Source organism: Eptatretus burgeri, chromosome 17 (assembly GCF_056783735.1).
Source record: "Eptatretus burgeri isolate ZD-2024b chromosome 17, Ebu_testis_v1, whole genome shotgun sequence".
Lineage (NCBI taxonomy): Eukaryota > Metazoa > Chordata > Myxini > Myxiniformes > Myxinidae > Eptatretus > Eptatretus burgeri.
This window is the reverse complement of record NC_140977.1, coordinates 2,168,139-2,183,178: the sequence shown is the minus strand read 5'-3', so window position 1 is coordinate 2,183,178 and position 15,040 is coordinate 2,168,139. Positions and strand designations below refer to the sequence as shown.

Sequence of the window (15,040 nt, the reverse complement as noted above, 5' to 3'; positions counted from 1 at the left end):
ATTTAAGCCAAAATCACTGGGTACTGATATCTCGATCAGCAACGCTGTCTTTTCCTTTTTTGTTCCTGAGTAAAATGTCTGGTCACAAGGCTTTGTTTTCTATGTTCACACTCGATGGGATCACCAGGTCCTATGTGGGCAAGACGTCCCTCTTTTTCAATGTTCATGTTAGACATGCCTTCAGTTCATGTTTCCATGAGTTTACTAGAACTGGGATGTTGAAATTTTTGCAGATATGCCAGTGAATCGCTTTGTGTACTTTGTTGTGCCATTGTGTGTCAAGTGGTTCTGATAATAGCTTTTTACATCCCGAAAGCAGGTGACTCGTACTCTCCGTTTCTATCTTGCTGAACCTACATTTGTCCGTCTGGCTCAGTCCCGCCATCTGTTTAAATCCTTTGGTGTAGCGTCCTTTATCTTGGGCATCTATTATTATTTGTTCTCCATCCCAGTTGAGCTGTTCTCTTCTTAGCCATTCCAATGAGCCTTCTTTGTCGATCTCAACTCGGTCCAATAAGTTTTTTTTTTGTAGTTCCTGTTCTTTTGTCATTTTCACAGTTAGTGTATATTGTACATCGCTCCTTCCAAATTCCATATCCAGGCGATGCATGATGCCATTGCAGGGCGTCGAAGGAAGGGAAGACTCAGTTTTTACTCCGTTTGTTAATTGCCGGAATCCTTCAGATTTCGGCAATATGTTGGTCGGTTGTGTGTGCCATTCTGTCTGTCTGTCTGTCTGTCTGTCTGTCTGTCTGTTTGTTTGTCTGTTTGTTTACCCTGTAGCAGCCACACCGTTTCAGCGATCATGATCAAACTGGGTATAGACGTCGGCCATGGTCCAACTTAGATACTTGTCATTATTGGTGAATCTAGGTCAAAGGTCAAGGTCACAGAAAAATCGAAATTCTTATTTTCGCAATAGCATCCGCTAAAATGGTCGTATCGACTTCAAACCAAATCCAAAATGTGCATCTTCCAATACTGCATCCAACCATATGTCTCATTGGGGTGTCACACCAACACCCTTCTTAGCGGTCGGGGGTCAAATGTCAGGGGAGTCGGCTCAAAATTTTCAAATTGCGATAAAAACGCCATTTCAACTCCGATTGACTTCCAAGTTATGATCATGACCAAACTAAGTGCTATAACTCATTAAACAGTAGCACGATCGACTTATAAGAACCAAATTGATTTCCAGGTTTTTGTTTTTTCAGAGATCATGGAGATATGACAGTTATTCCGGCAATTCCTTGCTCAACGAGCAATTTCATTTGTTTGTTTGTCCAGGTGATACCTCAGCCATCCTTTGTGCTTTGAAGCTGAAATTTGGGGACTAAAGTGAAGATGTGCTTTGGCAAAGAGTATTTTTATTTTTAACTAATCAATTTATTCATTAAATCCTTAATTATTATCGATTTATTAATTACCTATTTATTTTATTTCTCATCCTGGCAATATCAGGCACCTTTTGATCTTGGAAGTTGATATTTGGATACGACAGGGACCAAGTGATTTGGCCATAAAGAGTATTTTTGATTTATTGATTAATCAATTAATCGATTATTTACTTGATTTTCAAAAAGTTACAGATTTGGATGAAACAGTGGTGCTTTCAGTATCCATCCATCCATTGGGACCATACTCTGTGCAGAGCGTTGGTGCTGCCTAAGCATTCTCCTTGGCTATTGGGCACAATCTTGGGCAGGTCGCCACTGCGACACAGTATACCAGCAAAATGCTGGCACTCATTTTGCCGACCTCGGAAGGATGACAGGCCGAGTTAACCCCACCTGGTATGAATTCAACAGCTGAGCGAGATTTGAACTCAGGACCCTAGGATTCCAAGCCCACCACCCTAACCATTAAGTCAACACCAGGTATGGTTTAGGTATGCTATTCGGTAATTGATTGAGAAATTAATTATTTTTTTTATTGTTATTTATTTATTTTAATTGTGCAATTAATCAATTGTTGTACGCCGCTCCCTCCCAATTCCGACTCCATGCGCTGCAAGGCAGCATCGCCAGGCACCTTCGGCGCCTGGCAATGTTGCGTGCTGGAGGATTTGTTATTTATTTATTTGGCATGGGGGTGGTGAACTTTGAATGTACCGCTGCTTGTTTGTTTTCTTTTTTGTTTGTTTATCTGGGTGATATCTCAGCCATCCTTTGATCTAGGAAGCTGAAATTTGGGGACAAAAGTGAAGATGTGCTTTGGCAAAAACAGTATTTCTTGTTTTTTTGATGAATCAATTAATTGATTAATTACTTAATTATTAGCGATTTATAAAGTATTTATTTATTAAATTTCTCATCCTGGAAATATCTCAGGCACCTTTTGATCTTGGAAGCTGATATTTGGACATGACAGTGACCAAGTGATTTGGCTATCAAGAGTATTTTTGATTTATTGATTAATGAATTAATCAATTAATTATTTTCTTTCTTGCTTTCTCGGCGATATGTCAGTCATCCTTTGAGCTAGGAAGCTGAAATTTGGGAACAAAGGTGAAGATGTGCTTTGGCAAAAACTATTTTTAATTTTTTGATTAATCAATTAATTGATTAATTATTATCGCTTTATTATTTACCCATTTATTTTATTTACCCATTTATCAGCTCGGAAGCTGATATTTTGAGACGACAATGAACAAGTGATTTGGCTATAAAGGGTGTTTTTGATTTATTGATTAGTCAGTTACTTATTTAATTTTTCGATTAATTACTTGATCTTCAAAAAGTTACAGATTTGGATGAAACAGTGGTGGTTTAGGTATGCTATCATCAAGCAATTGACAAATAAATTTATTATTTTACTATTATTTATTTATGTTCATTTCGCAATTAATCAATTATTGTACGCTGCTCCCTCCCATTTCCGACTCCATGTGGTGCAAGGCGGCATCGCTGGGCACCGTCGTGTGCTGGATGATTGTTTTGTTGGATGACTGGATGATACTTTGAATATCCGCTACTTGTTTGTTGATATTTCTTTTCATGTACTTACTTAGTCTTTTTTGCAATTGTTGAGGCTAGTTGAGGTATTTGTTGTCGTTTCATTTTCCTGTGCAGCATCTTCTATTCGCACCTGTTTTTGGATATCCTTTCCAAGGTGAGTTAGGGATACTTTTTCAGGTTTGTTGTGTTCACGTTCATTTTACGAATTGTATCTGATTGTCTGTTGAGCGTTTCACGTACTCTGCTAGTCCCACACTCGTCGCTCCATGCACCTGGTTGAGTTCCATCAGGCCTCTCCCTCCTTCTCATCTCGGCAGGTACATTCTCGGGATGCACTGGTTTTTGTAGAATATTTTGTGGATGTTAAGGAGTTTTCTTGTTTTGATATCTAACATTGATTTCTGATTGGGCCAGTTTATTACTCCACAGCTGTAATGGAACTCTTGCACTGTGAATTGATTTATGGCTTTGATTTTCTTTCTTGGGGAGAGGTACATTTTCAGGATCAGCTTCGTTCTATGTCGGTATTCTTTGGCGATTGTTTTGTGCATTTGTTTGTGACATATTTGGTGGCCCTCTATTACTCAGAGGTATTTGTATGATGCTTCGTTTTCTAACTGCTGTATTGTCGTTTCAAGGTTAATTTCCATGTTGTCTGTTTTTGTTGGTTTACCCTCTATTAATGTGCATTTCGTGCACTTACCTAGTCCGAATTCCATTTGAATATCACCGGAGAACCATGTTTTTTGTTTTAGTTGTTGTTTGTTTGTTCCCTTGTTTTAGTTGTTCTGTCAATTTTCGTCATTTGGTGTGAAGAGCTTTAAATCATCCATGTATCGTAGATGTGTCAACTTTCCTATTTCTTTGGATTTTCTTCTCTTGGTTGTTTGGGTGTATAAGTGTCCTTGTTTGTGGATTAGGTTATTTAGTGGGTCCAGAGCCAGACAAAACAAGAGGGGTGGGGGAAGACTGTCTCCCTGGAGGATCCCATGCCGAATTATACACATCTGGTATTTCGATATTTCCTTCTGATCGCTGTAATATCAATGTGGTATTCCAGAGCTCCATTGATTTCTCAATCAGTTTGATTATTTGGGGGATTGATTTTGTCTCTTTGCATGCATTGTAGCATGCTCTTGTTTTAAAACAGCTCTTGTTTTAGAGAAGCTCTTTTATCCCGATCTCTCTCATAATGACCTCTTGTGACATTGTTTGCAGGTGAAGGTCATCCAGTGAAGACAGAAAATTTCCAAAGTAACTTTCTTCAGATTTTCCAACATACATTGAGCAATGAGGATGTACAACAGCAACCATATGATTCTACTCCCGGAGAGCCAAGGAATGATACTCAGCTGCTCAAAGGTAATCGTTCTGAACACTGCTCTACTTGTTTCATTTGTTGTCTCTACGATGAAATGTTTCAATTTCAAAATGCACATATCAACAGATCATCCATTTCTATATTATTCGCTCACTCAGGTTTGTTTCTTTAACAAGGGTATTTGATGTATTTTAAGTACCAAACAGGATTTTCCTCTCTGTTGAAATGGCTGGCTCCTTTCTTCAGATTGACCAGACTCATGAAGTTAACATTTTTTATGAAGCGAAAAGCAGAGTTAAGCAATTCATTCATTTCTGTCTGTCCATCCATTCACAAACGTCGGTTTATGATCGAGGACCAATTTGATTTTGAATGCAGGTAATGTTGTGAACATGAATCGGATGACAAACCTGTCGTTTTATCGTAGCTTTGCTCTGAATCCATGCCGATCGTACATGCTCAGGGAAGAGTGACATAATTTATTTATGCTGTCTGCCTGCCTGGCAGTCAAACAAAATTGAAAATCATTCCAAACAGGAAACTTACTGTTTTTAAAGATGTCATGGAGAACACGTAAAACATAGAATTTCTTTCTCTCTGGTTAAACCCACTCTCCATGAAGTCAAGGTGTATAGTTCTTTACCGCATGTCAAGGTCATCCTTCATTCCAATCCATTTATTTATCCTCATTATTTTCTCCCAACCCCTCTCCATAAACTTCCATATTGTGCTCTTCTCTTTCTTTGGATGCCACAGGCAGAGAGTTTGGAGTGCAAGGTGGGGGTGCAGGATTGTATCCATTGCTTTGGTATATGTCTACAAAGACAGCCCTGATCTGATGTTGGGAGAGCAGAAGGAGAGCATTGTTGGGCGAGCAGAAGTAGCATGTCCATTGTCCAAGGTAGAGTGACTTGTTCTGAATCTGAATTGGTGATCTAACAGCAGGCCATTGTTGAAAAGGAAGGATTTGATGCCAGCTGCAATGATGGATTCCATGACCTTGCTAACGATTGGAAGTAAGCTGATAAGTCTGGAGTTAAGGGGATCTGCATTTGCACCTTATTTATGTAATGATGTTGGTTGATTTCCAAAGAGATGGAAATGACAGAGGACAAACGATTGATTGAACAGAGCAGAGAGATTTCTCTGACCCTAATCTTCAATCCTCTTTATTTCATTTTTGATCACTCCACCCTCTGCCATGACATCCCTCATCATTCTGACAGATAGGCAACAGCTTCTTCACTCTCTTCAGACCTTGACAAAATCACAAACTGATCAAGCACTTGGAATATATCTTTTAACCCTGATCTCTCTCTCTCTCTCTCTCTCTCTCTCTCTCTCTCTCTCTCTCTGTCTCTGTCTCTGTCTCTGTCTCTGTCTCTGTCTCTGTCTCTGTCTCTGTCTCTGTCTCTGTCTCTGTCTCTCTCTCTCTGTCTCTGTCTCTGTCTCTGTCTCTGTCTCTGTCTCTCTCTCTGTCTCTGTCTCTGTCTCTGTCTCTGTCTCTGTCTCTGTCTCTGTCTCTGTCTCTGTCTCTGTCTCTGTGTCTCTGTGTCTCTGTGTCTCTGTGTCTCTGTGTCTCTGTGTCTCTGTGTCTCGGTGTCTCTGTGTCTCTGTGTCTCTGTGTCTCTGTGTCTCTGTGTCTCTGTGTCTCTCTGTCTCTCTGTCTCTCTCTCTCTCTCTCTCTCTCTCTCTCTCTCTCTCTCTCTCTCTCTCTCTCTCTCTCTCTCTCTCTTTCTCTCTTTCTCTCTTTCTCTCTTTCTCTCTTTCTCTCTTTCTCTCTTTCTCTCTCTCTGTCTCTCTCTCTTTCCCCCCCCCTGAAAGGACTGCACCATGAATCTTCTCATCTACTTTCTCAACAACCCTCTCAAAGAAGTTCAATCACTCAAACTCTTGGGTCTTACTCTCAGCCATGATCCCTCTTGGGCAAGCCACATTTTAGAGTTGGAGATGTCAAGAAGGAACCCTAACAGCTCAACCAAAGTGTCAAGAATTAACCCTAACACAAACATTCCAAAGCCAGATGCTGACTGGGCATCCTCCATCGTGCAAAGTCCTTCCTTGGCATACCTGAGCTCCTATCCACCGACAAGGCTTTCATTCACAGCTTGATAGAGTACTGCTCTCCCCTTTGGGCAGGCACCCCTGCCTCACACCTTGCTCAGCTTGACAATGAGGAAACCACGGCTTTCAAGATCATTGGAATCTCTTGCCATGAAGCTGAATTTATGGTCCTATCACATCACCATCGCCAACAAGTCAGTGGTCTCTCTGACTTCTACCACCTGCTTTCTGGTCGTGCATCTTCTGTTTTTTCCATGCTTTGCACATTTTTAAAGAAGAAGAAGGCGCTTCCACCCAAAGTAAAAAACTAGATAGACTCCGCTAATTTGAACAAAAAAGCGAGAGCGGACCCAGTCTCAGGAAACGTTTCGCCGGCTCCGCAGCCGGCTTCATCAGGCACAATAGACCAGCTTCATCAGACAAATATACACCTCAAATATACATACATCCTTCTTTTTTTTGTATACACTGTCGAGGCTCGTATGAGAGCTAACACACAGAATGTACAAGGGGAGCAGGAGGGGTGAGAGAAGGAAGGAATAAACATTGTTGAATAGAGATATGAGGAGATCTGTGGAAGGGAGAGGGATTGGGTGGGGTACCTGGGGTAAACAAGATGGACACTACAGGGATTTTTATGAAGGAAAGCGGGGAATTTGAAGGAGGTGGGTTTGGGGTGGATTAATAGGAGTAGAAAAGATTGTGGTTTTGGATGGGGGAAGATAAGAGGTGGTGGTGAAAAGCAGTTTTGAAGACCTAGAGGGAAGAGTGGGATTGAAGAGAGTGTGGGAGTTTATTCCAAAGGCGGGAAAATACAGGAATGAATGAGTGAAGGTGAGCAGTGATTCTTGAATATAGTTTAAAAGAACCAAGTTAACATCGTGATTTGATGTTTTGATCGTACTTTAATCATAGAGGCTTGATTAATTTCATCGTAGATGTCTCACCTCGAATGAGAAATTTTTTGGAGTGTATATTATTGGTAGAAACGGGAATTCAGTGTAAACATTCAGTGAGGAGATATCTTAGTGGGTGGAGCTGGAAACCTTGGCAACCATTATTTTTTTTTGATTTTCAAATGGTTTCTGGTCACTATTATAGAAATATTCAATCACAGGTGAGATATATATATATTTCATTTCTTACAATATTATCGATATCTCTGACCTCATAACTATGTCTTATCTCAGGGGCCGTTCAAAAATTACGTACATAGCTTGTGGTGATTGGGGTTTGGAGTTGGGTGGGGGTGGGTATATGTGCAAACATTATTGAGTTTTACACTTCCAGGGTGTTGGGGGGAGGTTTCCAAAGCCGTTATGTAACGACCTTTTTCATTCCATATTAAAACGACCTATTAAAAGGACTTTTTGAACATTTTTGGGTGAGCATTCCCATAACCTTGAATGAGGTTCTGATCGAGTTTTCTCCATTAGCCATGGCTATTAGCCATCACTCTAAGCTGGTTGATGGAAGAAAAAAGTGAGGCCACCTCCCTGAGAAGAGGAAGAAGAGGCTGCAGCAGGAAAATATAGGTTGACCATCTCTATATATAAAAGCGAAATGATTTTTTATCCCCCGCCAACCAACGAAGTTGGCAGGGGATATAGAAATGGGTTCCGTCTGTCCGTCACATTTCGTTTCCGGAGCTTAACTACAATTCCCCTCAAGATATATTTATGAAATTTGGTACACATATCAAGCAAGTGGTGAACTGGTGCCTTTTGATATTTCCTAATTGATAGGTCACATGGTTTGGCAGCCATGTTGGATTCAAGAAAAAATATTAAATAATGTTTTCTCTGGAATCACATAACCTAACGAAGCAAAAATTTGCAACTATCATCTTCCATCATGTCTGCATACATAGTAAAAATTATGACATCACAAGTCACATGGTTTGGCAGCCATCTTGGACAGAAAAACACACCTCATCCGATTAACACGAAACTTCACACACGAATTCCACTGGAGGATTGGAGGCAGAATGTAAATTTATGATGTCATAGGTCACATGGTTCGTCAGCCATCTTGGATTGAAAATTAATAAATTTAAAAAATCTTCTTCTCCAGAACGGCTGGACAGATTGAGGCAAAATTTCACATACACTTTCCCCAAGACATCCTTTCAGAAGTTTGTTAATTTCTAATTGATAGGTCACATGGTTTGGCTGCCATATTGATTTTGATTGTGGTGGTGGTGGTCGTATGGCAGCTTAGCTGCCGGGGTAGCTATCATTTATTGAAGCGCGACTGTGTCGCTGATGCAGTGCCCCTCTACCAGTACACACACTGGAACTGGTACTCATTTCGCCGACCTCAGAAGGATGACAGGCTGAGTCATCCCCCTGGTGTATTAATTCAGTGGCCGACGGGGCTTGAACTCAGGACCCTAGGATCCCAAGCCACCACCCTAACCACTGAGCCAACACCAGGCTCTTTTTTGATTGTGACCTTACTGCTTTGAGCTCCCAAAGTTAATTTGTGACGAAACTTTCAATGATCAGATTTTTAACCACGATGTACCGAAATCGGCGTTTTAAACAGTCATGAGGAGGTCATTTGGCCCATTATTGCCATGTTGCATTCCATAGTTCATTTATTTACTGCAGCTTCACTCCTTTACACCCTGTATGGCCTATAAACCCCATTAGACCCTTTAAACTTCTTAAAGCCTTTAATTCCCACTTAGACCCTTTTGAGATGTATAGACCATCTTCGACACTTTTCAGACCTTTGGACAATTCCAGACCATTTGGACACCTCAGACTGCTTTTGTTCTTTCGCCCTTAGACCCCTTTAGACATTTTGACCTATTTAAGACCCTTCAATCCTTTAACCACTTTAGACCTCTTTTTGGCCTTTGAAGACCCTTAAACCATCCTAAACCCCTCTACACACTTTAGAAAATTGAAAAAGATTCCCCCGAAAATAGTTTTTGACGACGTTTTTCATGCACTATTCGCATCGCATCACAAGTTGCGATGATGAATCGAAACTGAAATCCCAAAGTGAAACTGATCTGGAAAAGGGAAACTGAAACTATTGATCTCTGGATCATCAAATGGAAAACCAGAATGATATGCTGTGAGAAATACTGAATGGAAATTGCGGAAAGCAAAGCTATGGGGAGTAAAGAGAGAGGAGGAAGGTTGGGAACTGAAGAAGCGATGTGGAGAGGGATAGGTGCATGGATGGTCGGTTGGCATGGAAAGAACTTCCGTGATCTTCCATCAGACGGTAGGCCCAAAACGTGCCTAAATTTGATTCCCAGCCGAGCTATCATATATATATATATATATATATATATATATATATATATATATATATATATATATATATATATATATATATATATATATATATATATATATATATATATATATATATCTCACCCTCGCTCCAAAGCAGCACTTCAGAGGTACAACAAGCATGGATTGGAAATCTTTGCTGGTGGAATGTAACGACATTGCCAAGGTTACTAGCTAGCTGCAATATCTTCATACTGAATATTTACAATGAATTCCCATTTCTACCAATACACACTCATTTGAGGTGAAACGTCGATGAACCCGTCAGTGACAAGTACCCCTGCCAGTTATATATACACAAATTTGTGCCACAGTGATTGTCAGACCGACTCGCCATACTCAACCATGGCTTTTAACAACATTGTAAATGCTTTTAAAATTGTGTCCTGGGTGTGACACTAAACTGCATCCAGGTAGGGAAGGGAGGTTGAGCGGTGGAGTCTGGTATGTCCAAACTTGGCTCTGATCAAAAGCTGCTCGGTGACTGCCAAAACTTTCCTCATGACGGCGAGTTTGCCAGCACCTTAACCGACATGGACCACTGAGATCTCTGCGTTCCCTGGGTGGCTAGCTGCCCTATTCCTGCGGTACTCCCCGTGTAGCTCATGGGCAGATTGCAGGGTTGGGGGCCATCGTTGGCAGTGAGGCGGTGGTTTCGGTATCATGGCGGATGAATCCGCGGAAGGGTCAACGGTACTATTACAGGGTATACTACTCTGGAGGGTGATCTGGACTTATTCTGGCCATACTCGACATACTCCAGGCACCACAACGTGGCGCACACATGTTAAGCACGAGGAAGAGGCCAGCTCGACTTCTTGTTTCGGCCATTCTGCTGCATCCATCATAAGCTGTGTTCATGCTCTGGGTTAATGGGCTGTAGCGAATGAGAAAGTGCGTTTGACGGAGCATGTGTCACTCATAATAATCTCACGTAGTGCAGAAGGACTTTGCCATCACCTCTGACCGTTTTAAGTCATTTGGCAATGGTGAAAGGGTGGTGGAGACAGGTGGAGGATGTAGTTGGGAGTCTCTAGTCCCAACCATGCACTCAGGCGGCTCCTGCATGACGGCCACTCACTTCTGATCGGATGACAGGAGTATTCGTGTCCTGCTGGAGCATTAGAGCGGACCTCTCTGGAGACAGCATTGCTCTCAATAAAAGAAGGGGTAAGGGTCAATAAAAGGGGTCTTAAACAAAGCTCACCCACCTTCAGGTTGCCGGTCTACCGCAGCTGGTGGCCATCTAACTTCCACGGTCAAAAGAACGAAAGACAGAAAAATCAAACCAAAATAATTAGACTTTGTTTCCTGGAATGTTTGCATGCTCAAAGACAACACAACCAACCCGGAACGATAAACAGCAATTGTCACTTGAGTATTCGCTCAGAAAGACCGATTTTGCAACACTTAGCGAGACGTGATTTGCTGACGAGTCAAAGCTCACCGAAACAGCATCGGGTGCACATTCTACTGGATCGGTAAACCTGCGGATGCTGCTTGACAAGCCGGTATTGATTTCGCCATCAAAACCAAGCTCATTCCACAGCTGGTATCCATCCCAGGACAAAATGAGTGGTTAATGTCAATGCGGATAAAACTTCAGCACAGACATGCCGCTGTTATCAGCGCATATGCACCAACCATATCCTCTTCCGATGAAGAGAAAGAAGCCTTTTATGAACAACCATTACAAATTGTATCATCTTCACCTGCCAACGATAAAATCGTGTTACTGGGTGACTTCAACAGCAGAGTGGGCTGCAACTCTGATGCATGGGACCAAGTTATTGGTAACCATGGTGTTGGAAAAGAAAACAGCAACGATACCCTCTTGTTGAGTTTTTGCGCTATGAAAAAGCTCACCATCATGAAGATGCTATTCCAACAGATGAACTGGCTGAAGACCTTGTGGATGAATTCAAGGTCAAAGCACCGGCACCTCACAGACTACATCATTGTGTGTCAATGTGATTGACCTGACATCCAGCTGACCAAAACTGTTCAGCATTCTACTGCATGGTCTGATCATCATTTGATTGTTGCTTAACAGCTCTCCACATTGCTTCGAAAGCATAGAACCAGCGACCACGACAAATGCTGAAGCTGAATGTTTTGAAGCTGAAAAACCCAGACACTCATACCGAGCTAGCAGTAAATCTAGAGAAGGAGCTTGGCAAATCTGATGACGCTGATTTCAACTCGTGCACACCTGAATAGACTTCACTCTGCGAACCTACCCAGAAGGCTGCACTCAACACAATTGGACGCATTTAATGGAAACATTGCGACTGGTTCGATGAAAACGATCCACTTCTTCTTCAGAAGAACCAGAAGCACGTCACCAATGCATGTGACAAATACAATTTGGTGAAGAAGAACGAATACGCAACGACCGAAGCGCAGCACAGAAGAAATGTCACCAACTGAAAGAGGACGGGTAGATCAACAGAGTCCATGCACCCCAAGAAGCTACCAATCGCAGAGATGCACAAGGCTTCTTCAAAGAACTGAAAGCCATGTATGGTCCCAGTTTCAACAGGATCACGCCAGTAAAAACTGCTGATGGAAGTTCTCTTATCATGGAGTCAACTTTGATCCTGCAAAGGTGGGCAGAACACCTTCGCAAGGCTTGGAACCAGCCATCCAACAATGACAATGCAACAACAGAAGACATCCACCTGATACCTGAGACATCACCCCTCACGGTACTTCCCTCGCTCTACTAAATCAGCAAAGTGATGAAGCAACAAAATACGGGCAAGGCGACTGGTGCTGACAGAATGCCACCGGAAGTGTACACGCACAGTGGCCTCCATCTGCTTTTGAAACTACATAAACTGTTCACCCAAATCTGGTCCGAGGAGTCAGTCCCACACGATTTCAAAGATGCCACAATTGTCCAACTGTACAAAAGGAAAGGCGACCGATTGGACTGCAACAACCACCGAAGAATCCCGCTATTTTCCACAGCCGGGAAAATTCTCGCTTGTGTTATTATATTATCATTTGGCTATCCAGGCTTGTTGAGGAAATTCACGCGGAGAGCCAATGTAGCTTCAGAATAAAGCATGGAACAGCTGATATGGTTTGTTCAGTGCGATAAATTCAGGAAAAGTGTCGGGAGTAACACAAGGTCATGTACATCATTCTTGTTGATCTGACAAAAGCATTTGACTCAGTGAGCCACCTTGGCCTGTGGAAATTATTGTGACATGTCGGCTGTCCAGAGAAACTGGTAAACATCATCCGATCATTTCACGACGGTATGAAGGCGAGAGTCATAGGTAGTGGCAGTCAATCTGAACCTTCGACGTCACAAACGGCACAAAACAAGGCCTCATCCCAGCACCAACTATCTTCGGCATTGTGATAGCTGCAATGATCATCGTCGCACTAGAGGACTCAGGTCTCGAGGGAGTCAACATCCACTTCTGTACCAATGGCAGTGTTTTTAACCTCAGCTGTCTCAAAGCCAAGACCAAAGTCTAACCAATGCCCATCAAAGAGACGTCCTTGACGATTGTGCCCTTGTTGCCCACAAGGAGGAAGATGTGCAACACATGATTGACATCTTTGTATGAACTGCCAACTGATACGGCTCGACTGTCAGCATGAAAAAGACTGAAGTATTGTTCCAGCTGAAATTGGATTCATGACACATGGAACCCCAGGTTGCAATCGACAACCAGCCGTTGAAAGTTTTGGAGAAGTTCTGCTACTTGGGCATCATCATCATCAACAATGGTAACATTTATGCTGAAATTGCATCACACATCAGCAAAGTGAGTGTCGCATTTGTCCGGCTCATCTCACGGCTGTAGTCCACCCATGATATGTCACTCACCACAAAGATCAATGTCTATCATTCAGTCATTATGTCCACCTTGCTATACAGCTGCAAGAAACTGGACGCTCTACCATTGCAATGTTCAGAACCTGGATAGCTTCCACATGAGGTGCCCGCAAATAATTTTGAACATTCACTCGCAAGACAAAGTACCGAACACAGGCGTCCTGTTTGGACGGAATTGAATCCGACCTGATCCGAACTCAACTGTACTGGGCAGGGCACCCATCGTCTATCCAATGCATTGTTCTACGGCAAGCTTGCAGTTCAGGCAAAAGATGAATCAGCACCCCCAAAAAGTGCAACAAAGATTCGCTCAAAGTTAACCTACCTCAAACAGTGCAAGATCAGCACGACTCCAATCTGCCGATTCCCGAAAAATTGTTAATATATCCCAAGCACTAACGTGTGTGTGTGTGTGTGTGTGTGTGTGTGTGTGTGTGTGTGTGTGTGTGTGTGTGTGTGTGTGTGTGTGTGTGTGTGTGTGTGTGTGTGTGTGTGTGTGTGTGTGTGTGTGTGTGTGTGTGTGTGTGTGTGTGTAAGTGTGTGTGTGTTTTGTTCAGAAAGCATAACATTTTCTCTCTGATCACTCTACATGTATGTATGTATGTGTGTGTATATATATATATATATATATATATATATATATATATATATATATATATATATATATATATATATATATATATATATATATATAATATTGTTGCGAATTCTCGCCCGCCGGCGTGCGAACGGCCACGTAACTCGAATCGCGGCACGTCGCCCACCAGACGGACAATTCTGTCGTGACCCTCTCGGACTAACGCCGGGAGCTAGTCACGGGTGGGCCTTTCGGCCTCACCACGATCGTGCCAATCGGCCCCCCGCGTGGGATAGGGCTGTTCGCCAAACTCGACCTACCTAAGTACCCACGCGGAGGGTAGACCGGGTGATCGCACCTCGCCACAGGTCGACTCCGGACACGGGCCACTTAAGCGACCCGTTCCGTACTATCGGGATAACCGAGCGGTGTTATCGTCGGCCTCGACGGTTCCGATTAATTATCGGGCGTATTCAGCCCACTACCAACCCTTTACGTGAAGCAAGATGGAGATTCAATTAAAGAAAAGACGAAGCGAAACGGGAAAACAGTTCAACATGATGCACATTTATTCCGCGGCACACGGAGAGCACACATATACAATTACAACAATTATGCACCTAAAGCAATTGCAACAAAAGAAACACAACAATGCAGAGATACTACCAACTACGCGAGCACACGGCAACACTTTAACAGTTTTACTTTACAGACGGCGCCAACAACACATTTACTCAAAAACAAAAGAGAAGGGCCACCCTCAAAGACAAGGGGCTAGACGGGGCCTGTGGGCCAATATTTGCGCGGGACCTGAAAGAGCGGTCAGGTCCACTAGACCGGGTGGATCCTACCCGTGTCTTTGTGTTGAGCCGCAAATGTGGCGGCGCGGCGGTGCCCCGACTTCGTGCTCCTTCGCGGGTTTCGTTGGCACTGCTTGGAGTGGGGTGGGAACGG

The 15,040-nt window shown here is 42.7% G+C and overlaps 1 protein-coding gene across 1 annotated transcript in view; it reads left to right on the top strand.

Annotated features, from left to right (window-relative positions):
* Positions 1-15,040, top strand: part of LOC147009084 (uncharacterized) — a 288,704-nt gene that overhangs the window by 265,066 nt on the left and 8,598 nt on the right. The window contains exon 12 of the mRNA XM_085862978.1: positions 4,176-4,319. Within this exon, the coding sequence (XP_085719104.1) occupies positions 4,176-4,319 (144 nt within the window). The remainder of the gene's footprint in view (positions 1-4,175; positions 4,320-15,040) is intronic.